The sequence below is a fragment of the Gopherus flavomarginatus genome, chromosome 2, assembly GCF_025201925.1.
Source record: "Gopherus flavomarginatus isolate rGopFla2 chromosome 2, rGopFla2.mat.asm, whole genome shotgun sequence".
Classification (NCBI taxonomy): domain Eukaryota; kingdom Metazoa; phylum Chordata; order Testudines; family Testudinidae; genus Gopherus; species Gopherus flavomarginatus.
Genome location: NC_066618.1, coordinates 122,871,105 through 122,897,119, shown reverse-complemented (window position 1 = coordinate 122,897,119; position 26,015 = coordinate 122,871,105). Strand labels below are relative to the sequence as shown.

Genomic DNA, 26,015 nt, shown 5'->3' with positions numbered 1-26,015 from the left:
CATGGTTAAAGTACTTGCCTGGGATGTGGGAAACGCATGTTAGAATCCCCACTCTGCAGAAGGACTTCTAAACTCAGATTTCCCTCCTCCCAGATGAGTAGCTTAACCACCAGGTTATAGGCTATTCTGGGGAGGATTGCTCTCAATCTCTCCTTCTGAAGCTGTTCCACTTTGTATAAAGATACAATTATTCACTGGGACAGAGTCACAGATGCAGTGATTCTACAGCATGATGATTAAGTCACTCTCTTGGGAGGTGCAGGAAATGTGATTCAAATCTTCTCTCTGCCTGACTCAGATGAGCAATTTGACTCCACATCTCCTAGCTCCCAGGTGAGTGACTTACTCACCAGGGTATAGAGAATCCTCAAGCATTCCTTAGCATCAAAGAACTTTCTTACTAAAGTCTTTTAGATTTTTGTTTCCTTATTTTATGTTTCAGTTTTAAAAGACGACAAGAATAGCCTAATGTATTTTAGCCAAAAATATGGGAAAAAAACAGAACACATATTATAATAGCCTCAGAAAAATAAATGAATTATATCTCAGCTGGATAGGAGAAAACAAAACAAATCTCTCTCATGGTGCTGCAAGTGAGATATGTTGCCTAACTCCAACAGCATCAATTTTCCACACATCAAGAATAAATTTCTAAACTCCAATAACTTGAGTGCTTAAGGGCTTCCTCTTCTTAGAAAAACAGTAAATATTTATTTTTGGAAAAATCAGTCATTAATAATTCCAAACGACTGACCCTCCATTGAAGTTGTTTTAGGACACTTTGAAAATTAAAAATATCAAGTTTCAAAGTCAAGATAAACATATTTCTTATTCTCATAACATGCAGCTTTGTTACATAAAATGCTGCCTTCTGTACATTAATCTTATTCAGATCTGCTTTTAAATATTTGGGGCCAGATTCCCTGCTCAAATTCTGATCTCTTTGCTATGCTTGATCTGCTTTGTGCAATTTATGTCAATCATAGTTTGCATATGGTCCATTAATGAAGGGCTGGGACAGATTAAGAATACAGAAGCCATAACTGGCTTCCTAACAGCCCTTCCCTTTCTCCTGCACGACAAAGACCTTGGTACATGACACAATCTGATTACTGAATTTCAACCTGTGGGCTTGGGTTTCCTTGCAAGATCTGGAGAAATTAAAACTTGGAGGCCTTGATAGCTAAAAATCTTTTTTCAAAACACACTTTGAAATTTTATCACAATCAGATAAATATTTAAACTATATCAACAGAGTTCTACAAACAGTCATCTCTGTTAATATTAGACTGGACATATTGTCTTAGCTGTTTCTGTAGTTTCATCTCCTCACCTGATTTATACTCTCTTTCTGCCTTTCTATCAAAAAAGACAATTTAATTTGAGAAGCTAAAGTAAAATAAGCAAACAAACTGAAAATTACAAAAATGTAAATTATGGAATTACACAATAATAATAAATACTAATAATAATAATATTGTAAAAACATATCTTGGAGATCCTACAGACTTACTTTAAATAATGACGTTTGCAAGCCTCTCACAAACATTCTCCTCTTTATATTTTCTTCTTCCACTTTAACTATCTTTTTCTTTCCCCCATTAATACAATCACACCAAATAGGACTTAAAAGGGGAATTTGATAGTAATGAATATAAATCAGGAATTTGGAACTGTAGAAAGCTGATAAGGGAAGCAAAGAGACACAAGGAGAAATATATGGCCAGCAGAATTAAGGACAATAAGGAGATTTTAAAATACATTAGAAGCAAACAAACAAACAAAAATCCTGATAATGGTATTGGTCAATTACTAGCTGGAAATGGTAGAATGATCAATAATAATGCAGAAAAGTCAGACATCTTCAGTAAAGATTTCTGTTCCATATTTGGGGAAAAAATAGATGATGGTAATGATAATATTCTTTCCATTCCTCTAATATCTCTGGAGAATGTTAAACAAAAGCTACTAAAGTCAGACATTTTTAAATTAGCTGCTCCAGATAACTTGTGTCTAAGAGTTTTAAAAGATCTGACTCAGGAGTTTGTGGGACCATTAACATTGATTTTCAAAAAGTCTTAGAGCACTGGGGAAGTTCCAGAAGACTGGATGAAAGCTAATGTGCAAATTTTTAATATGAGTAAATGGGACTTCCTGGGTAATCATAGACCCGTAAACCTGATATCAATCTTGGACAAGATAAAGGAGCAACTGATATGGGACTCAATTAATAAAGAATTAAAGGAGGATAATGTCATTAATACAAATCAAAATGGCTTTATGGAAAATAGTTCCTGTCAAATTAATATCTTTTTGTGATGAGATTATAAGTTTGGTTGATAAAGGTAACAGTGTTGACATGATATACTTAGACTTCTGTATGGTGTTTGACTTGGTACCCAAACAAGATTCTGATGAAAAAAATTGAATGATATTAAATTAACAGGGCCTACATTAAATGGTTTAAAACTGGCTAACTGATAACTCTCAAAATTTAACTGTAAACAGAGAAAAATCATCAAGTGGGTGTGTTTCTAGTGGGGTCCTACAGAGATGAGTTCTTGGCCTTACGCTATTTAACATTTTTGTCAATTACCTGGAAGAAAACGTGGGGAGTGGTAAATAATTAAGATGATAGGTCACTGATAAACCACAATCTGGATCACTTGGCAAACTGGGCACAAGGAAACAATATGCATGTTAATATGGCCAAATGTAAATGTATTCATCTAGGAACAAAGAATGTAGGCCATACTTAGAGGATGGGGAACTCTATACTGGGAGGCAGTGAGTTTGAAAAAGATTTGAGAGTCATTGTGTATAATCAACTGAGCATGAGCTTCTAATACAACATTGTGGCAAAAGAGATCCTGAGCGGCATAAACGGGAATCTCAAATAAGACTAAAGAGGTTATTTTACTTCTGTATTTAGCTATGGTGTGACCACTGTTGGAATACAGTGTCCAGTTCTGGTGCTCACAATTCAAGAAGAATGTTGATAAATTGGAGAGGGTTCAGAGAAGAGCCATGGGAATGATTAAAGGATTAGAAAAAATGCCTTATAGCTATATCTCAAAGAGCTCAATCTATTTAACTTAACAAAGGCAAGGATAAAGGGGTCATTTGATTACAATCTCTTAAGTATCTACATGGAGAACAAATATTTAATAATGGATTCTTCAATCTAGCAGACAAAGGTATAACGTGATGGCTGGAAGCTGAAGCTAGAGAAATTCAGACTGGAAATAAGGTGTAAATTTTTGACAGTGAGGGTAACACTGGAACATTTTACTAAGGTCACAGTGGATTCACCATCACTGACAATTTTTAAATCTAGGATGGATGTTTTTCTTTGCTCTAGGAATTATTCTGGGAAAGTTCTATGGCCCTTTGTTATACAAGAGGTCAAACTAGATAATCACAATGGTCCCTTCTAGTCTTAGCAGTTATGAAATCCCTCTCAGTTTTACAAAAACTCAAAATAAAATAAAAGGTATCTTGAAGGACTGATTCTTCCTTTAAGTCCCTCTTGGGAGCATCCTTGTTTACAAATGAGGGGTGCTTCAAGGTTGTGGACAACCCCGGTAGCAGTCATCTTAATGCTTGTTTTCATTAGACACTTCTACCTCAAGTTAATTGACTGCCAATTAATTCAACATACTTGACATATTTCTAAAAGCTGGTGAGGACACTTCCCACACATTTCATCCATGCTACAGATGTTTGTTCTATACTGTAGGCTGATCCCCAAGGTAAAGTCTAGTGTAGACATCCTTAGATCTTTAAAAGGAAAGGGTCAGATTGCGAACGCTTACTCATACTGGTCAGCAGTAAAATCTAAAGGTTTTATTCTTATAGGAAAAGATAAGGTTATTAGGAACCCCCATTTTTCCTTATATCCCTTTTTCCCTCAGTTCCTTAACTAGTTCTCTCATTTCTCTGAACAATCTCAGTGTAATAGGTGATAAATCCTGAAATATCTGGATTTTGGGGTTTCACAGACGATATTGTGCTCTCCAGCCCTTTTTCATCAGAACTTTTTTGTTGATAATAACATATAATTTTATCAATTATGTCACTGGAAGGAAAAAGGACTCTGAAGGATCTATCAACTCATACTTCTACTGTGCTCAGATTTAAAGCCCCCTTTCAATGTCATTCTGCACGAGAGAGATTACCTTTCTCCAAGTTTTCACAAGCTCCTTTTACTCTCACATGGTTTCTTCTTTCATGATTCTCTATGTCAGAGGTTCTCAAACTATGGACAAGTTTTTGGTGGTCCCCCAACTGGTTGCCTAAAAAGAAACCACACAAATTGTTTAAGCACTATGCTCCCTGTAACTATATTATAAGAATATGTGCAAATCAACTGCCTAATTTTCTTTTGTGTGAAATAAAGAAAATCTTAAATATGGTAACAAGTCCTTTGCATATATTAATTTTGCTTATCATAAGACTTCTGAGTGTGTGTGCACTACCATTGACTAAGCTCAGCACTGTGGCTCTGGCACTGCCATAGGGTCTCTGAACCCTTATGTCACTGGAGGTGAGGAAGCTACTGGTGTAGCCAGAGAGCCTTAATCCTCCAGCTCAGAGCAGCGCTTCTGTGAACAATGTTATTGTAGCACAGAAGCATCAGGTCTGGGATTGTGACACAGTTCCAGGTTTTTGCAAGGGGAGCAGTTTGGATGCCAGATTTGAAGAATTTCAGCTGGTTCTAAGGCCTTCATGGATGTGGTTAACCTGTCAGTCAGTGTTCAGAATGTGGTTGAGGTCCATTACAGGACACGCTTGCCAACTTTCTGACTGCAGAAAACTGAACACTCTTTCCCCGTCCCTTACCCTGAGACCCAATCCCAGCCCCGCCCCTACTCTGAGACCCAGCCACCACTCACTCCATCCTCTTCCTTCCTCCATTGCTCGCTTTCCCCCACTCTTGCTCACTCGCTCATTTTCACCGGGTTGCGGCAAGGACATGGGAAGGGGTGAAGGCTCCAGCCGAGGGTGCAGGAGATGGCTCCAGACAGGGCTGAGGGGTTCGGAGTGCGGAAGGGGGCTCTGGGCTGGGACAGTGGGCTTGGGATGCAGGAGAGGGCTCTGGGCTGAATCCGAGGGGTTCAGAGTGTAGGAGGGGGCTCAGGGCAGGGGCGGGGGCCCTGCCCTCGCCTGCAGGCACTGCCCCCACAGCTCCCATTGGCCGCGGTTCCCAGGCAACGGGAACTGTGGAGCCAGCACTCAGGGCAGGCGCTGCACACGGAGCCTTCCTGGCCGCCCCGTGCCTAGGAGCCAGAGGACATGTCACCGCTTCCAGGAGCCACACAGAGCCAGGGCAGGTAGAGAGCCTGCCTTAGCCCCACTGCATTGACAACCACACTTTTAATGGTCCAGTCAGTAGTACTGACCAGAGCCACCAGGGTCCCTTTTCGACTGGGCATTAGTAGGTCCTCTCTATAACAGTCAGTCTGCAGTACAAGAACAGTTAGCAAGGCAAATTTTGCTCCCCTTTATGCTAATATAAATTGGAAGTCACTCCACTAAAGTAAATGGAATTAAACCCACGAACATAAAATTAGAATATGTGAAAGTAGAATCAGTACTGACTTTCTCAAAAGGAATGAAGTGCATCAACAGAAATGATATAAGACAGTTAGGGATGTTTTATCTAAAATTCTAAGAGGACTCATATATTAACAATCCAATTTCCAGAAATATCAAAATCAACTATTTACTATTTTCAATAGCGTAACAGCGTAATTTTTAATCAGGACAGCAACTTAGATCCAAAATTTCAATTTAAAAAACATAATCTAACTAGGAAAGTCCTAAACATTTTAAACAGTTCTTTAAAACCCCTCACTCTCTCAAAGAATAATAAATGAATAAAATAAATATAATGCACTGCTACAATTAACGAGGATTAGTACCTGCTGACATCATCAATCTGAACTGTCATAACATAATGTAGTTTTTAAATGAATTTGTTAAATAAAAAGAACCACGTCAATTTCAGTTCCATATGGAACATAATCAAAAGGGCACTTGCTACTCTCAAGTTACACTGTGCAAAGTGTAGAAAAGAGGATTTACAGTAGAGGATGTGGGGCAGAGCAGCTCTGCTACATGACTGACACTGCCCATCACACACCGAAGAAACCCTTCCATGTGGATGGGACTCAAAGGCTTTGAGGGCTGGAGCAGTTGAAGAGTTAAGGAGCTGCCAATCTCAAATGCCTAGAAACAGAATATTTTTAAATTTCTAAAAAGGAAACAAGACCCATTTTTTCCCCTCATACACAAAACCAGTACCATTATGGCTTCTAAAACTTTGTTTTCTTGACTATAGTGATCTACTCACTTTCATCAGTAATAGTTCCACTGCTGGAGCCACCATTGCTCTTGGCTTGTCTGTGAGAGGAAGAGAGAGAAGACTCCACATTGTGAACCTTAGGGGATGGAGATGGGGATGGGGATGGTGTGAGAGTTGGTGATGTGCTTTTAGATGTAGATGAGGTCCCAGATGGAGGTCTTTTGTTCATCTCCAGTTTCTGCTACAGTTAACAATAGAAATGTTTTTGTCAACTAAAACTACCATACAATAAATCATTATAATTAAGGCCCCAATTCAGCAAAGCACTTAAACAGATCTTTAAGATTGTGCTTATGTCCCATTGAAGTCAATGGAGCTGCACGGATTCACACCAACTGAAAGATATTTGTTAATCTCTCAGGACTGGAATAAAGCAATAATTCCCCACTCCAAACAAAAAGAGGTGTAAATGTTCATCTAAATAACTGTTTATAAAGAATAACATCTTAACTTTGGATACAACTTTTTCATTCACAGACTTAACTGAAACACTACTGATTTAAAAACATAATTTAGGCCCTGATTCAACAACATACTTAAGTTCATCTGATTCACCATCTGTGACATTATCTAATTAAAATCTGACCATGCAAATCATTGTTGCTGTCACTGTTATACAATTGCAACAAATTTGATACGAAGTGTGATGTATGGCCAGAAAGGTTTAAGCGGCTCACAGACTAAATGACCCAGAGTTAACCATTAGTGAGATGCTAGAACAATATGTAAACGGTAATTAGGGCCACTAGCACTAGCACTTTGAAATGCAAACCTGTCTTGTTAGAACTTAGAGGTGATACTAATTGTATGTATGTGCTCATATCTTTTTTAATGCTAGCGATGTAAACAGACATTTCCTGTCTGTCACTATAGCTGCTGTTTCAAAGATCAAAAGGGAATATTAACATTTAGATTAAATTTGGATGAAATGATGTCATTGTTTATATGTCTCTTTAAAGTTTGTGACAGACTGCCTAATGGATAAATTGCCTTATGTTAATCTATGTGGATAATTACCGGCGATGCTTAGGAAATAGATCTACTCAAAAGTCCCCATAATTGCCTATTATTTGCCAAAGGACTTCGAGCTGTCACAAGAAGGCCTGAAACTGTATAAAGATGCCTTGGGTCCTAATCCTTTTTATCTCAGATCTGCTTTATGCTTCATGCAGGGGAAGCTTAAGTCGTAAGATTGAGATCTCCAGTCTCATCTGGATCACCCTGAATATGGACATTGGACTGTAACCTATGGACTATTTCTGAAAGAACTCTTTGCAACTACAAAGCTCACCATCACTCCTATGAATCTAATCTCAAGAACTGTACTCATGTCTGTATTATATTGATCTTTTGATCAATACTCTCTCTTTTTTCTTTTTTAATAAATTTTAGTTTAGATCTGAAATATTCATTAACCTGGGAGGAAATGTGTCTGATCCTTTGGGATTGGTAGAACTTTCTTATACGATGAATAAGATTTTCAGTAATCCTCATCATATTTGACTTGGGTTTCTGGGTTGAGGCCTAAGGCTGGGTTGCTTTAAGTGAACTGTGTTGTTGGCTTCTGGGTAACCAGTGAGATATTATAGAAGCTGTTTTGTGCTGGCTTGGTAAATCTAAGTCTTGGAATATCCACCAATTTTGGTGATTGTCTGCCCCATTCTTTGCAGTTCACCCTAACTGAGTGACCCTAGTTCGCTCCCCTGGAACCATGGTCACACCATCAATAGGACTTCAGCAAAAGCTTAGAAGTTAGAGAGGTGCTTAGGTGCTTTGCTGAACTGGAGCCATGATATGTGAAAGTTTTCACTACCTCCTTAGTATTTATCTGATAATATAACACATGGGCAAATGACAAACTGTTCTGTATATATTCATTTCATATATATTTATTAAATATATGACAGCATGGAAATGGAAAAATGGCATGGATGATAAATGTGAGCATACATGTTTCTGAACAGACCCTGCCAAACAGAGCCATTAACCTCATCTTATAAATTACTCCAAAGCTATGCACCACCTACTTTAAAGTTTGTATTATATATATGTCCAAGGGGTCCTGATGACTTTCCTCTGGGGTCCTAGATTCGCAGCTATCTTAAGGCCCTTTTATGCTAGTTAGATTGATGCAAAGGGGCTATATGGCACAAATAAGACACTTAAGAACACTTCTGGTACAGGGGGCCTATATACCAAGTGGAAAACTGGTTTTTGCAACTTCTGGGTCACCTCCACAGAAGACACACAAATTCTGGGAGGGAGGAGGCATAGGGGCCATGGCTGGGTGTGTTTTGTTTTTATCCTAGCAATTCTGTATCTTTGCAGAAGTTCATATGGGTCATTGCTATAGGGCTGCAAGTTAGTGAAGCTCTTAGGCCACCCTAGCCTGAGCCAGCCAACAGATCTTGGAATTTATGCAGGGACAAATTTGCTCCCTGGTGCTTTGGAAGTTGTATTATTATTTATTAATATTACTAATATTATTACCTCCTTAGTCCTGCATGTCAAACATCCATGACTTACACAGTCTAATAAGATATTTGCTTTTTTTTGCAGCAGCTGCAAGTCCATGTCTAATTTTTTGTCTCATATTGAATCCCCAAATCCCTCTCTGTATTACCTCTTTCTATCCTATTATCTGTCGTTTTGTTCTTCAGAGGGTTTTTTTTCTTCAAGTGCATTGTCTGCATTTATCTAAATTAATTACACTCTCAGTGATTTATGCCCAGTTCTCTAATCCTTAGAGAAGGTATTCTTCAATTGCTTTCCTTTCTGCATGGCTTTTCTAATCTCTTCTAGTTTGACACTGCCTGCAAATTTGATCAACGTAAAATCACTACACTTCCTAGACTAGTCATTCTCAGGTTTGGGGCTGTGATCCTCAAGTTGAGCCATGAGTGGTTCTGTGACAGATACAGACAAATTTCATTTTTATAATACGTAAAACTGTCAAGAGACTTTTTTTTCCAATCTAGAATGGTTACTTATCCTATGTAGCTGAGGTTCTTCAAGACATTGACTCTGACAGTAGGGACAAATGCACTTAACGTGTGCAACAGGGGAATCTTTTGAGTAGCAGTGTCAGTTGGGGCTACGCATGTGCCTGTGTGTCCTCGTTCTCCCATGTAAGGGAACATATGGTGTCGCGGTCGCAACCTTCCCTGAGTTTCCTCCTTGCAATTCAAAGCCCATGTTTGCTGAGGGCTTCAAAAGAGGGGAGCTGTGGATTCCACAATTCCAACAACTCTCAAAGAACTACAGTTACTATAGGGTAAAGTACCGTTCTTTATTATTCCAGTGTATCAGTGAGGGTCATACTGTAAATGGTTGGCAAGCAGTATCCTTGTCAGATGGTGGGACTGAGGAGTTTCAAGTTCATTAGTCAAATAGTAACATCAGTACTGCTCCCCCAAACTTAGCAAATGACCTAGCATCTAAATCCAATGCGTAATGTTCAACAAGATCAGTGGATTACTCTGCATCACTGCCTTGCAGATTTCAGATAGCAATACATTTCAGAAGCAGGTGGAGGATGTTGCTTGAGCTCTGGTGGAGTGACCCTTAGAATTCAATCGGTCTAGACCAACTATCTGGTAACAAAGCAAGATGCTCGGTATTATCAACATAGATATTCTTTGTGATGAGATGGAATGGCCGGCTATCCCCAATGTGACAAAGTCAGGCCAGACAGCTAGGAGAGAGTGGTGGAAGGCAGGTGTATCAGCAATAGAATGGTAAAGGCGCTTTTCCCTATGAGCTGAAAAGAGAATAGCTCAGGTCAGCTAGGCACACCTGAGTCCAATGAATGGCTGCCTGTGACATTTAAAATCCCTTCTTTCTTGTGAGACAGAGAGAGAGGAGAGACAAGCTGCAGCAAGGGTAGTAGCAGCAGGGAGAAAAGGTTTCTCCTGGGTGGAAGGCTGCTCTCCTTCCAGTAGGGGCAGCAAACAAGCTAACTGCTGTGTGGGGAAGAACTGGCACCCAGAAGCCAGTATAACAGAGAACCGGCCTAGAGATGGGGCAGGGAAAGGTACTTCCTTTTTGTGTTATGAATTTGGGTTTTTTGTTTGGCTGAAGAGTACTGCTTGGGCCTGCTCTGAGGCCCAACTTGTAAGCATCAGAAAAGAACCACCCCAGTGAGGAATAAAAACTCTCTGGAGTGGGACTGATTTAGAGAGGGGAAAGGGGAAATGCTGAGCACGATGAGTGAAGGAGATGCCTCGCTACACCAGAAATAACCAGGGAAGCATCTGAACAGCATGGTCCCATGGATGTACTAGAGTAAGGCTCTGAAAACATCCAGAGTGTGTAACTTCTTCTCTCCCAGTGTACAGTGAGGTTTCAAGAAGAAAACAGGTAAATCAATGTACAGAATTCCATCTCAATCAAAGACCACCGTGGAGACAAACTTTGAATGTGGTTTCACCTTGTCCCTGTGAAAAGTCAAATAACTCTGGTGGCAGTGACTCTGGGGTGCATCCTGTGGGCTGGATGGACATCTACGTGGACGTATATGTCCTGTAAGTCAAAAGTCACAAACCAGTCCTTAGCCTTAAGGGATGGAATGATGGATGCTGTCACTCTTGAGAGTAGGTCCTTTCACTGCCTCTGTTGGGGCTGGTATTTATGGGGCTTGTGGTAGGGGCTGGGGTACAGATCCCAAGGGACCTTAGCGTGGCCCTTGAGTCCTTAAGTGAATGGCGCACTTCATCAGTGAGGTTGCTGAAGAGCTCCAGAGCGCTATCCCCTCTATATTCTATGGTGGATTGGACCTCTTTGGGGATACTAGACACTTCAAGCCCATATAATGGTTATGGCTATGACCACTGATCTGGCAGCTGCACTGGATGCATTCATAGCCACTTGCAATGCTGTTCTAATGAACTTCTGGCCCTCTTTTATAATCTCCTTCAGTTTCTCCCTATACTCCTGTGGGAACTTGGATAGGAAGGAAGTTACTTCCACCCATGTGAGAAGTTATACTTTTCAAACAGGGCCTGACAGTTCACCACATGAAGTTGTAATGAGGTCAAGGAGTCTGCCTTGTGTCCAAAGAAGTGCAGTTTCTTAGTGTCCTTCTCCTTCAGAATGCCCTTTCTAGATCTGGACCTCTCTTGCACTGCCAACACCATCAGGGACCCTGGGTATGGATGGGCACAGAAGTATTCTAAGCCCTATTGAGATATTTGATATTCTTTTTCACCTGTTTGGATGTGGCAGAAAGTCTGCCAAAGTCCTTTCACCAGCTTGACTATACCCTTGCTGAGGGAAAGGGTGACATTGGCCAGTGTCATAGAGTTTAAGATGTCAATGAGCTTGTGGGACTTTTCCTGTATAACTGTGGTTTCAATGCCCGGGGTCTCTGTGGTCAGGGATCATGGAATACCCAGAAATCATCAGTCACTGAAGTGGACACCAGTGTCACTGCCTTGTCTGACTCCTTGGGTAAGGTTTGGGGTTTCTGTTGTCCCTCTGTTGCTGGTTACGGTTGATCCCAGTCTCACTCTAGTGTGGCAGGCCTCATTAACAATACCACTAGTGAGTGAGAACTCCTTCATTTTTTTGAAGCATGGAAAGAGAATCTTCTCCAGGACATGTCTGACAATGGTTCCCAGTAAGACCAAAATGGCCAGGCTGGCATATTATATGGATACTGGTCTGGCTGCAGTTGGCTAGTCTACTGCCATTCACATCTGGCTTGATGCGAAGCCTTAACCTCTAGTCTCCTTCTGGGGTCACTTCCTGATTCCATATTTGACGCTGGCAAAAATGAATATTTTGACAAAGGGAATGAGGAATATAACTCCTCAAACGGTAGTGTTGTGGGAAGTATAGCCCCAGTATCGACGATGTTTGTGCCACCAGGGTCTCAATGTGCAGCAGGCCTCGGGAGGTGATGTTGATTCCTCCAGTGTCATGAATCTTGAGGCTGTGATTGTCTTGATCACCGGTACCGATGTCATCTTCAGTGTCATCACTCCTGCACAGCACTCATGGTCTGGCCTGCATCCTCGGCCCTGAGGGTGGTAAAATACTTTGAGCAGTTTAGTTTCAGACGCTTCCTTCAGGAAGAACCAGCCTGATGTTTGGAGCAATCTTTATATTACATACTGGCTAGTCTCTTGGGTGATAAGGGCTGAAGTGTGGGGAGCTTAGGTGCCGGATCCACTGGTGCCAGTGTTGAGACTGCTGCTATGAAGGTTGGTGGAACTGACGCCATTGGCAGAGGTAGCCAGTGTTCTCAGCACCTTCTTGGATGTCTTCTTCTCACTACTGGATCCCAGAGCACGGTGCCTGCTTGAGGGGGCACCAGGTGACTTCTTCCGTTCTGGCTTTGCAGTTACTGCCTCCGGATCCAAAGGGACCCTCTTTGTCTCAAGCTATAACTTTTGGAGAAGTCCAACGACTCTTGACTTACGGGTCCTTGAGGAGACAGACCAGCAAATCAAGCATCGGTGCCAAGCTTAAGAGGCATCAAGAGTGTCCATCAGTCTGGGGGATGAGGCCATAGTAGAATGGACAAGGTTTGAATCCAAACAGTTTAGAGTCCAGAAGGTAGTTGGCACAAAATGCCTCACCCCACTGGACAAGGGGATAGTTGGATTAATTTAGATTTATTTTTTAATGCCAATAGCAGTTAAGTATAGATAGGGCCCTACCAAATTCACTATTTTGGTAAATTTCATGGTCATAGGATTTTAAAAATAGTAAATTTCATGATTTCATATATTTAAATCTAAAATTTCACTGTTGTAACTGTAGGGTTCCTAACCCAAAATAGGGTTCTGGGAAGGTCACAAGGTTATTGTAGAGAGGTTGTAGTACTGCCACCCTTACAACTGGTGGTGGTGCTGCCTTCAGAGCTGGGATACCAAACAGCGGTGAGCTGCTGGCCAGAAGCCCAGCTCTGAAGGCAGCACCATTGCCAGCAGCAGCGCAGAAGTAAGGATAACATGGTATAGTATTGCCATCCTTACTTCTGTGCTGCTGCCTTCAGAGCTGGGCCACTGGCCAGCAGCAGTCACTCTCCAGCCACCCAGCTGTGAAGGCAGTGGCACAAAAGTGTGACATGGTATGGTACTGCCACCCTTACTTCTTCACTGCTTCTGGTGGGGCACTGCCTTCAGAGCTGGGTGCCTGGCCAGCAGCTGCCATTCTCTGGCCACCCAGATCTGAAGGCAGTGCAGAAGTAATGGTGGCAATATAGCGACTCCCATACAGTAAACTTGCAATCCCCTCCTCCCCCCGCAACCTCCTTTGGGGTCGCAACCCTCAGTTTGAGAAATGCTTGTCTCCCCCATGACATCTGAATAGTATAAGGTAAAAGTACCCAAAAGACCAGATTTCAAGGGGGAGACTAGATTTCACAGTCTGTGACACGTTTTTCACAGCTATGAATTTGGTAGGCCTCTAAGTACAGATTAAGGGGGAGGACAGTGTTCTTCTCATGGTAGATTTGAGAATAAAACAAAGGTGATAAAGCTCTGAACAGGGTAGTGGGTCAGACACTCACAGGATTCCTTGCTTGCTACCAAGAGGGAACTGAGGGAAGGTTGTGGCAGCTCCATCCTTTATGCCCTTGCACAAAAGCACAAGGAGGCACAGGGCGCATGCATGGCCTTGATGGACACTAATATTCAACAGATTTGTGCATGAACCACATGTGCACCTACACTGGGATCCTCACTCACACACTCTCAAAGAACTATGAGACATATGATTGCCAGACAATGTTACAGATATTATTCCAGTTACACAAATCACAAATGCAGTCCTATTCCTATTATAGCTTTTTTGGCCTTTTTAGCTAAAACGGCATACAATCGTTTATACAATCACAGAAGAAAAAAATTAGTGGTTTGGGGGTAGCAGAGGAGAAGTTGAGAAACCTCACTCTAGATCAATTATAATAATATTAATACAATACTGAGTGCAAAAGTAGTCCCTGCAAAATGACGTGCATATTCTCTCTCTCTTTCTCTCTGCACTAATGGTCTATCCGTCAATTTGTACCCATTCCCCAGTATTTATTGCAAAAAAATATTCTAACTTTTCAATTAGATTCTCAGGCAGGACCACATCAAAAACTTTACCAAAATCTAAGAATACTGGGTCTAATCCTGATCACAGACTTGTGTAAATTAAGAAAAACTGTCTTGAAATCACTAGAGTAAAATCAATGCGAAACAATTATAACAAGATCACCTGACGTAATAGCGTTTAATTTGAATTCCCTCTTTTCACCAAGGCCCTTGTTCAGTAAGGTAAATCAGCAGAACTACTGATGTGTTTAAATTTTGTTATGTGCTTAAGTAGCTTGCTGAATTGGGGCTCTGACTCGTGATAGTATTGCAAAAGGTCATCAGAATTGTGTGCCACAATTAGCTGTTTATGAACCTTGAGCTTCAGCTGGTCATTTTCCAAGTGCTTACAAATACATTTCTTCATGAAGCTAAAGCTTAAAGTTATATCACTTTGCTTCCCTAGAAAAATATTTGAGCTATCACCAGCTTTTTTTTCTGGCTCCAGTTCAGGAGAGCACTCACACATGTTCGTAAGTCTCACTGGCTTCAAAATTAAAGTTAAGCATATGCTTAAGTATTTTGCCAAATTGGAGTCTTAATTCTTGGAAAGGGCATATACTTCACTACAGCTGCATATCCCATCTTGTGTTACTGCCTTTGTTACAGAGAAAGAATGTCAACGTTGCTATTTATTTCTTTTTAAATTTCCAGGAAAACAATGCCTCCTAACCCCCTTTCATGCATATTCAAGTCTGATTGTGAAAACTTTAAAACTTCGTTCCAAAGAATTAATTGCTCAGCAGAGTCAGATTCAGAAGGCTTTGCATGCTAAGCAGGCCCATGTCAGGCTGACAGGGTTATTTTCAGGAAATCTATTAAAGTCTGGGCTGCGATTATTTATTTAAAATGAACCAAGCAGAAAATAAATAAAAACTTCCCTTTATTTTTGCCTGCCTTTGCACAGATTTGTTACTAAGGGAAAGTTTGGTGGAACTGGTATGTTCCTACCAGCGTGCCAGACATTTTAGCCCATTATATGTTGTGTAATTGTGTTTCCTACCACACATGACTAAAACATGTTTAATTCACTGCTTTGTTAAGTGCTAGCTATTTTAGTAACAGGAAAACTTAAAACTCATATATATACCTTTGCAATATGTCCATTGCCAGCTATCTGAGTATACTGCTGCAATTCGGGAAGAGTGGATGAAGCAGCTGTGTGGATTGAGCTATATTGCTGGCTGGGTTTCTGTTCAGGTAAGCCTGCTGCTTTTTTCCTTTGAGCTGCAATTTGAGATAAAACACTATCTGCACTGCCACCTGAGGAGGAACCATAAATTAAAAAAAAATAAATAAATAAAAGTTAGGTCCAAACAAGAAACATATTAAATAAACCGATATAATTAAAAAAACAGATTAGTCCCTAGCCCATCTCCTCTGCCACCCTACACCATCCAAAAAACCTCAGTGCATGGACAAAAATCTCTCCACAGGAGTGCTATTAGTCCTTGTAGGAGTTACTGTTTCTTCAGGGGGAAGAGTTAGGCTCCCAGGAAGACCTCATGTCTTTCTTGGATTGGCCTGTGGGGGGCAGGAAAGTAGAAGCAAACTAGCAAGAATGGGAAAATCCACTAAATTCCTGGTCTCAGTGCAAGAATTTCCCACTGCTGCTGGGAAGTGGGAGAGAGAGCTGCAGATACTTTGAAGGCAGCATAGACTTGATAAATGAGTACAGATGTTCCTAAATTCTAATCTTGGCTCTGCTACTGATTCACTAAGTGGCCTTGGGCAATTAACTTCAACTTTCTGTCTCAGTTTCCCCATCTGTAAAATGAGGACAATAATATTTACCCACCGTCTCATTTATCTATTAATCTCTGTACAGTGCTTTGAATACAAGAAGCACAATATAAATGGTAAGCATTATTATCTGAAACTGTTCACCTGTCCACCTATTAATCTACTGGTCCCCAAATCCTGCAGTAGCCTTTAGCGTATCAGGTGTAGCAGAAGCAAAATACATGGGGAGGCAGTCACCACCTCTGGGAAGTATCAAGACAGTGGCAGTAGCCTGTTTTGCCACCAGTGCAAGTGAACAGACAACAGGAGAGGAAAAATACTCGAAAGGCTGACAAATGAGGGAAAAGATAAAGCCAGCAAAGACTATCTAAAGTGCTGGAGACAGAAGGCTGAGAGCTGCTCTCCAGGCTTCCAGGAAAGCAGCAAAGAAAAGACTAAAAGGCTGGATGTGGGGGGTCAGCCTATGTGTATCCTTCCATTACTCTTTGTCTCCAGGTTTCGCTAGCTGTTTTGTAATTCCAGCACGACAGGAGAAGAGGGAGATGCCTGACAAATGAAATTTAACATTTTTCAATTATATTTATCCAAACTCAAACTTTTTTCTTATTATACCTTTCACTGAACTCTAAAGAACAACAGGATCCAGGTACTAATTCCAGGTTTATGTACTGCTAACAGAGATGGGTTTACCCTCTGGACAAAGGGTGTCAAGCATTATAACCATCTTTGAAAATGCTGCCTGTGTTGAGGAGAGCAAGGCTGAAGTGTTTAGTGACGCATTAGTAGTCATGCTGGTCTTACTATTACTTGTAGTACCAAAAGGTCCCAGTCAGAACTGGGGCATACTGGGGTTGTGTTTCTCTCTCCAGTGTCAGGTGTGCCTGCTGCCTCATTTCCCCCACTGGAGATTGTCTTCCTGGACTAATAGCCAACAGCCAAAGTAAAAATTCTCTCCTTCCAAACACACAAAAATAGGTGTTTCAGGCTTCAGCAGTCCTTTCCCCCTCACCGGCTATGTAGTCCTTCACCCTTGACACAGAGGACCTCCTTCTCCCCTTCTATTAAGAGCTGACAATAATCTCCATTGCAGGGATCAGTCAGACTTTGCAATAACTCAGGCTTAACAGTCCTTTTTCTCCTCAGTGCAGGAGCTTCCACATGACCTTTCTAGGAGGTGTCTTGTGCCCTCCATTTACTACAGGCCTCTACACCATGAGCAGCAATCTGCTCCAAACCCAAGATTGCCCCATTATCGTCCTGGGAACATTCCCTACAATGCCTCTCTGGCCAGTTCTTGCTCGGGTCTCTTCAGCCAAGCCTCTCACAGGTTTTGTCTCGGTCTCCTTCACAGGGAATCATGTCAACCTTGATATATACACCAGATCCTGGAGAGTTTCCCTAATCGGCTGCTACTCTTCTTGAATCTCTCTCCCTACTGACAGCATGCAGCTCTTGATAGGATGCTTCCTTTCCAGTGGGCTTGCTCACTCTCAGTTAATGCTCCCTGGACTTGAAGTCCCATGATTCAGCACGAAATTAGGCACTGCTGTGAGATGGGCCTAAATTTTCTTTAAAGGACCAGCTTTCCCTGTAACAGGGTCTTACTGTGTGAGGGGCCCCATGTAGACATAGGGTGAAATTCTGGATCTACGAAAGTGACAAAATTTTCACTGGTTTTAACAGAACCAGAATTGAACCTGAAGAATTTCTTAATATGAAAAGATGCAAATGAAGTAACGAGAAAAGAGATGCACATAAGCAAAGTGATTGAGATGACGACAGAAACACGTTGTTAGCTGCAAGTATTTCCTCAAATCCTACTGAGGGGCACTGCCTGCAGGCAGGAAAATCACTCAGATGTTTCTGATGAACCCACCAGGTCTCTGGGCTTCTGAAACATATCCATGTTGTTTCTAACACTCTGTTGCTCCTGGTCTTCTCTTCCCCAAGGTGGGAGACCTTTTATAGGCCAGCCCCTTGGGGATCCTGTTGGTGACCTCCAGGTAGGTATGTTGGGGCCACTTTTGTGTTTGTGAGGAGGTGCATCCTATTAAATCAACTAAGCAAAGATCTACTGGAGTAGGGCTGCTAGACTCCCATCCATACATTAGTTTTCTGACTCAGCAGATTCGGTGGGGAGAGGTAGAGAAAGGGAGAAGCCCATCTAATTCTCAGGTGATAATAAAATATTGGCAGTAGATGCTGCTGTCAGAAGAATTTGGGCAATGGCAGTAACACTGTAGAGTTACAGAGGATATCCAGTAGGGTTCTTTCTTCCCATGGTTGGGGGTTTACACTGTAAACTCTTTGGGGCAGTGACCATCTTTTAAATTGTGTGCACTACCTAGCTTACTGTGGTCCCAATCCTGATTGGGGCCTCTAGGCAGTACCCTAGTACAAATAATAAAATATATTTGGTAGATGAGGGGAAAACTCTAAACAGTCCCAAAATGTCCAGTGATCATCTGCTGTTGAATGCAAAAATCATAGCATCCCCCTAGTAAGGCTAGGCTTTACCTGAACCAGCAACAGTTTATGAGGAACTGGGGTGGCCAGTGCTTGATGCAATGGAGAGGGATGATTCAGCTCTTTTCCACCATGAGCTGAAGTGGTTTCTGATCTATGTGTAGAATGAAAGGGGTGTTTCTATCCACTCTGGATCTGAAATCCCTAACAATTCTGATTAAAGTACATTTATTCCTCTCTTGGTGAAAAACACCTTTTACATTCAAGATGAAAATACATGGAAAAAACTCCCAGTCTACAGCTGCAATAATATAACCCCATTGAACTGGAGAGGAAAATGGCAGACAAAAGGAGTATTAATTTTATGGATTTCAAGAGGAGAAAGTAGCATGGCGATCATCCAGTCTGAACTCCTGCATAACTGTGGCCAAATAATTTCACCTAGTAATACTTGCTAGTTAATTATCAGAGGGGTAGCCATGTTAGTCTGGATCTGTAAAAGCAGCAAAGAGTCTTGTGGCACCTTATAGACTAGTTAGTCTATAAGATGCCACAGGACTCTTTGCTGCTTTTGCTAGTTAATGTAGCTCTTTTTGAATAATCAGTAAAGAATCCTCAGGTGGCTACAGACAGGTTCATGCCCTTGGGAGGACTGACAGGTGCAGGAACCTCTGTTCTGTGTCAAAATACTACAAATATATTTCTTTATATTTAGAAAATGGTATAATCTTTAGATTCTTTCCAGTGATGTGTATCAAATACATCTCTCAGTGATATGATCTTTTGTTCTGTGTTTTGGGAACCTGTCACATGTTAAACTACTACAACAGGTTTTGAAGTCAAAATCTTTTCTGGCATGTTAAAATTACCACAATTGCTTTATGAATATGTATGTGCCTCCACAGACTTAACCCATACTTACAAAATAAATATTTTTCAATTTCAGTATCTTACATTATCCAATGTTATGCGATCATGCTATGAAAGTCTCTACCATAATATATGCAAAAATGGGATAAAGCAGACATGTATTTTTAATAGGTTTTATGCCTGGACTGTCTTCTTTTGAATAGGCATGGCATGAATGCTGGTGGTTTAATTTTTATTTCTTTTAATTAAAACATCAGAGCTTTTCAACAAGAAAGAAGTGATACATGAAAAAAAAGACTAAAATTCATGGAAGAAATATTAAGGTAGAAACACGTCCTTTAGGAGACCATTCCCAATCCTGCAATCTAAGCTGTACGGATGTACCCCAATTAAAGTCATTGAGATTCCTCAGATGCAAGGTTAGCTTCTCTGGTTCCAAATGCATACTGGGCTCTTAGTCCCCTACTGTGACTGTCTGTGGTTCCTGTTCCAACAAAGTTAATGGCAGCTTTGCAAGCACTTGTGTAATTTCTACCTTACCTGTGAATTTAGATTACCTAGCTGAATCTGTCTTAATGATTTTTATATATGAAATTTTAAAAAATATACGCACCTGATCTATTATGGAGTTCTCCACCATGTCTGTTAATTCCAGCGATGTTGTTGGATCCACCAGAAGAGTGTGGGGAGTGGTTGAAGTTGCTTGAATTTGAGGGAGAAGCAGGTCTTCTTGCAAATGTTGGCAATTTGATCGGTCTAGTACCTTTGGTAACAGATGTCTAAAAAAGCAAGAAATATATACACCTTTTTTCATTTCTTTCTTCAGGCAGATAAAGCTTTAAACACAATTTTACTTACCATAGACTTTCCTTGAGGATCAGAACAGATCTCAGAAATGAATATGATTATTTTCTTGAACATTACAAAATCCTAATTCAACAAGGAATAAAGGAATAATATAAAAATAGTCCTCTTCCTCTGATTTTTGTCTAAAAATGTCATCAGTATAACATGAGCAATACAAAGTCTCAAGATCGGTACATAAAATCACATGTAAAATTTATCTAATACAACGTTCTGCTCTAGTTTCCCCCATCTTACAAAAACACCTTTGGGCTCACTACCTGCTTCTCTACCATCCCTTTGCCCCTCCACACTAACTAAACTACAGCTACTGCTGTGACTTCCTCTCTTCCGACTCCATTCTCAACCCTCTTTAATCCCACGTCAGCCTTTTTTCATTCCACAGCAAGTGTTCTCACTAAAGGCTCTAATGATTTTCTGGCCAAATCCTAAAGCCTCAACTCATCCACATCCTCCTTGAACTCTTTTACATCAACATCCACTCCTTACTCCTTGAAATCTCATCTTCCAGTGGCATTTGCAGTTATGTCCTCTTATGGTGGTTCTCCTACCTGTCTGACTACTCCTTTAGTCTCTGGTTTGGTGGGTCCTTCTCCACTTCCCTAGCCCTTGAGTGAATGCCTCCCGACTCCATACTTGGCCCTCTTCTCCTTTGCTCCATCCACACATTATCCACTCATGCTGCTGTCATCTGTAGGATGACTGACTTATAGGTAACTGATTTGTTTTCTTTAAGTTGTTTTTTCCCCCCCTTTCCTTCTTGAACTCACTTCCAACTCAAAGTACCCCTGCTCTGATACACCTAGCGGGCTTACTTCGAGGACTAAACCACCTCACTTGGAATCTATGATCACCTCAGCAATTTGTGACAAACCCATCTTAGTGCTGGAGCTTATTGTATTCAAGGAAAAGTGTGGCATGCAAGCTCTTACTCTACTTACGCTTCTCTTCTTAGGGAAGTATATTCTTCCTGAGTAGCTGAGTTTACAGGGACAAACCATTCTAAAGATATGGTAATTTTAAGAAACTCGCAATGGAAAATACATGATTCTACAAGATGTTCTCACAGCTACATGTTGCAAGAACCCCAGAGGACCATCAGTCTGAGGGACAGCTATCAAACCAGTGTGTCTTATCAACCAAAATTTCCTGGAGGTAACAATATACAATATTTTGTTGTACAATGCATTCACCTACTATGTCAGAGTTTGCACTGCTGTTAAAATCATGTTTGATCCCGCGCTGTGGCAAGGCAGTCCTCATCTGTTCAGTCTTGCCATCATTGTTCATTCGTGTTCGGTCAGAATTCCACAGCTCAAAACTTGAAGGAGGTAAGAAAGGAGGAATAACTGCTTTCAGTTTATCACTAGGTAGCCTAGTAAATGGAGCACCACTTCTTAACTGAAAAGAAAAAGAAATTACCTCTTCTTAGAAAGATTTATTTGACTCTATATGCATTTAAAATAGGAAATGAAGCTATGTAGAGAATGGAAGACTTTTAATATACGTCATCAGAATAAAAGGATGGTAGGGGAGTAAGGGTATTTTAAACAGGCAAAAGAACAATTTAATCAAGACATAAACATCTCTGAAGATATACAATGATAGAATAACAAACAGAAGCAATGCAAATGACCATTAAAGCTGTGATCATAAACCCTGTATATGTAATATACTGAACTTGGTTCCCTTAAATGGTGCACGTAGCCTTGTTAAGTATAAATCTATTTAATTCCTTCCTTTGGGCCTAATCCTGGCTCCCAGTGAAGTCAACAGGAGTGTTAATTAGTTACTTCCAAATGATAAACAGGAGAAGTAACAAGATAAAAACTCTGTGGGTTCCCAGATGAGAACCTGGGAAAGAATGAACAATTGCTTACTCTGTCCCTTTGGGTTCTCCTGGAAAAGAATAATAAGAAAAACTGAAGTTCTTTTCTAACCCAGTTCCCTCATTGTCCCTCATATGAAATAAATGATTCTCTAAGATCTAATGAAATCAACATGGGTATTTTGACCTTCTACAATTGCCAATAAGAGGTTATCAACTGAAGATAATGTAGTCTCTAGGTTATAACAGAATCTGAAGCTGGAGTATAACCAGGGCCGCCCAGAGGATTCAGGGGGCCTGGGGCAAAACGGGGAAGCTGCAGCGCTTTTACTCACCCGGCGGCATTCCGGGTCTTCAGCAGCATTTCGGCGGCAGGGGGCCCTTCAGTCGCTCCGCGTCTTCAGCAGCACTGAAGGGCCCCTCACTGCCGAAGACCCGGAGTGAATGAAGGACCTCAGACCGCTGAAATGCTACCGAAGAGCTGAACTGCTGCCGGGCCAGGGCTCGTGGCAAATTGCCCCACTTGCCCCACGCCGGGCGGCCCTGATTATAACAAAGGAGAGGAGGAATCTATATTATACCTTCTTTGTAACTTTCTCCAAACAGTGAAGGTTTTGAGATAGGTTAAAAATAGCTGAAAATGCACGATGCCTTGTTCATCGTGAATTTTACTACAGCTTACCTTTTTATCTAACTGAACTTATCCATTCATGTAAATGGTTTTGAAATAAGTTTGAGTTACATCCCCTACATTTCTTTGCCAAGACATCTCTCTTACTACATTCAAATTCTTCCTTAAAACACAATACTTCATGTGGCTTTTCAGCAATAAACCAACTAATCAAGTGATCTCTTTTTAAGTCATTATTGACCATAAGAAGTTCATCCATCAACCAATGAATGGTACTTGCTATAAAAGTCAATATTTACCAAGAGTTACCAATCCATACCATCTGCAATATTGCAGTTATTTCCTGTTCTCACTAAAGAGAAAAAATACAGCAGTTTGGATACAACTGTCCAGTGATCATCAGCAAATGCTATTTCTTTTACTAATGGAGACACTGTATAATTTGTATGAAAATATGAATGAACTGTGCCGCCTGTCTAACTTGGATGGTAAATATGATTGAGTGGGACTTGCATGATGTTCTATTCAGTGTTATGCACATTGACAGCACTGTAACATACCATGGTTGTCAATAATTCATCATCCTTTCCTGATCTTGTGCATACACCTGAAAAACACATAAAGGATATTTAAAAACTACAAATGCTTATTCCCAAGGATAACTTTGATAAATGTATTGTATGCCACAACAGTTTCACTCAGTAAATACAATGGCATAAATTTATCCCTCATGCAACTTCACTGACTTCCCTGGCAACATACCCAAGATGAATTTGGGCCACTGTTGTTTTTATATTTTACAACATAAACTGCAGGGTTCAAATCCACTAACTCTGCTTTTTGTTCTATGACTAACAGGGGTTTCAATAGGCCACTTCACCTTGAATATTCTCTTAGAATATGTGCTAACTACTTATGCTAAACCCAATGGCTCTCAACATTTACAGATGACTGTACCCCTTTCAGGAGTTTGATTTGCCTTGCGTACCACCCCCAAGTTTCACCTAACTTAAAAACCAGTTCCTTACAAAATCAGACATAAAAATACAAAAATGTCACAGCACACTATTACTGAAAAATTGCTGACTTTCTCATTTTTACCATATAATTATAAAATAAATCAATTGTAATAAAAATATTGTGCTGACATTTCAGTGCATAGTATATAGAGTATATTGTCTGTAGGAAATTTTAGTCTGTACTGCCTTCACTAGTGCTTTTTATGTAGCCTGTTGCAAAACTAGGCAAATATCTAGATGAGTTGATGTACCCCTAGGAAGACCTCTGTGTGCCCCCAGAGATACATGTACCCCTGGCTAAGAACCACTCTGCTAAATTATCTGTTTGATCTTGTAGTTAGTTGTGATACTCTTAGTACCTTTCCCAGACCTGAAGAAGAGCTCTGTGTAGCTCAAAAGCTTGTCTCTCTCACCAATGGAAGTTGGTCCAATAAAAAATATTACCTCACCCGTCTTCTTTCTCTAATATGAATCTACTGCCCATTTCAAGGGTATTTTCTAGCACACAATAATGGCATACATAATATTAAGCAGCTTCCTTCCGGGGTGATGCTAAATTTATTGTTCAGCAGCAATCACTAACCAAAAAAAGTACAAGTCTGATAAAATAACTCTCTGTGCAGTCTCTTTCCATATACTGCATACTTATTACATGTTTTCCTCTGTAGCAAATGCACTACATTAAATATGGTATCACGTAAGCTACCAGATGATAAAACACTTCCCATAGATCACACAAGCGGTTCTGACTTTACCACTAGCTTTGATATTTGTGGTCCAAGCTGTTGCGGCATCACAATTTCCAGAGTTGTTCACATCAGGCTGTGAAGTGGCTTTTATTGTGGAATTCAGAGATGATTCGGGCTCATCAGTAAAAGGCACAGACTGACTGGTGGAAAATCCATGACGTAATGTTTGGGTCAACTTCAGCTTGCGGAATCTATTGGACATCCTGTTCCACCACGACTAGGGGGATGAGAAGACAAGACAACTTTGTTCTAACATATAAGTAAAAGAAAAGTTACATTAATTCCGTTTTGCACAAAGCTATAATTCTGGCAAGGAGTTTTAGTGATATACTACAAGAGTTGACAGAGTAGTTTACCAAGGTCACCCGACACCCTAGACCAGGGGTTCCCAAATTGTAGTATGCATACCCTTGGGGATACGCAAGACATCGCTGGAGGGTACACAGGAGAAATTGTGTAATGTAGGATTTTATCTGTTATTTTATTTATTGCCCTGCCCTCATTCACGTACTTTGGGTGGGAAGTTTTAAAACTACAGTGCTAAGTATTTAATCTTCCAATCAACTCACAACTTCATACTCTAACGTCATGCTCTCCAGTATCAAGATCTAGCACATCTTACTGTCATAATATCAGTATGTGTGTAAAGTTATTCTATTTTAACAATACACAGATTGCTGTGAAGGTTTTGTATTATAGCACAAGGCTGATGAAACTGGGATGCGTATTGCCCATTTAAAAAAAATAAAGGACTGCTTGAGCAAAGGAACTTATTATGGTAGACAAGGTCATCTCTAAGGGAGTGCGGGACTGGGGGTGGAAGTCACGGATTCGCTTCTTCGGGGACTGACCTCGCTGGCCAATCGCACCGGCTCGCAGGACCTCCCAAAGCTTAAGGGCTTGGAGTAGTCGCCGCAATTCGCCCTACTCAAGGGACGGCTCTGATTATATTTTAATACTTTTCCTACCAACATCCATATACTTTTATTGGTGCTTGCAAAAGGATTGAAAGGATGGAGCTTCCAGGCAAACGCTACAGGGTTTTTTGTAGTAAGGTGGGGACCTAATGAACAGGATACGACAGTTCAGAGACACTGGGGAAGCGGCGATGCCTAGTTTTCTGACTACTGTGGATCCTGCAGATGTGGGCAGTTTTAGCCTGGTCACTGTTAACAAGGACAACAAGAGGAGGTACTGAGTCACAGTACATCACTTGATGGTAAGTGAATAATTTTATGTTCATAAGGTACATTACACAGCACCATAATGAGCAATATTGTGCAGGTATTAACATCTTCCAAAGGCTTTGCCTACATGGGATAACTGAACAATTTGGAATTAAATTGGTTGGATGACTCCTCTGTGAGTATCTACAGTGTACCATGTCCATATTA

General features: G+C 40.8%; 1 protein-coding gene across 6 annotated transcripts in view; it reads right to left on the bottom strand.

Moving 5' to 3' along the window:
• ANKS6 (ankyrin repeat and sterile alpha motif domain containing 6) overlaps positions 1-26,015 on the bottom strand; it is an 87,365-nt gene that overhangs the window by 39,617 nt on the left and 21,733 nt on the right. For 5 of the 6 annotated variants that reach the window (XR_007772355.1, XM_050938152.1, XM_050938154.1 and 2 more), the window contains 7 exons: positions 24,628-24,838; positions 23,414-23,460; positions 21,592-21,795; positions 20,144-20,309; positions 15,542-15,714; positions 6,356-6,548; positions 4,179-4,295 (listed from right to left, as the gene is read on the bottom strand). Coding sequence is in view for 5 of the 6 variants with exons in the window: in XM_050938152.1 (XP_050794109.1) it covers positions 4,179-4,295; positions 6,356-6,548; positions 15,542-15,714; positions 20,144-20,309; positions 21,592-21,795; positions 23,414-23,460; positions 24,628-24,838 (1,111 nt within the window). In the remaining variant the exon portion in view is untranslated. The remainder of the gene's footprint in view (positions 1-4,178; positions 4,296-6,355; positions 6,549-15,541; positions 15,715-20,143; positions 20,310-21,591; positions 21,796-23,413; positions 23,461-24,627; positions 24,839-26,015) is intronic. The other variant, XM_050938153.1, reaches the window with a different exon arrangement.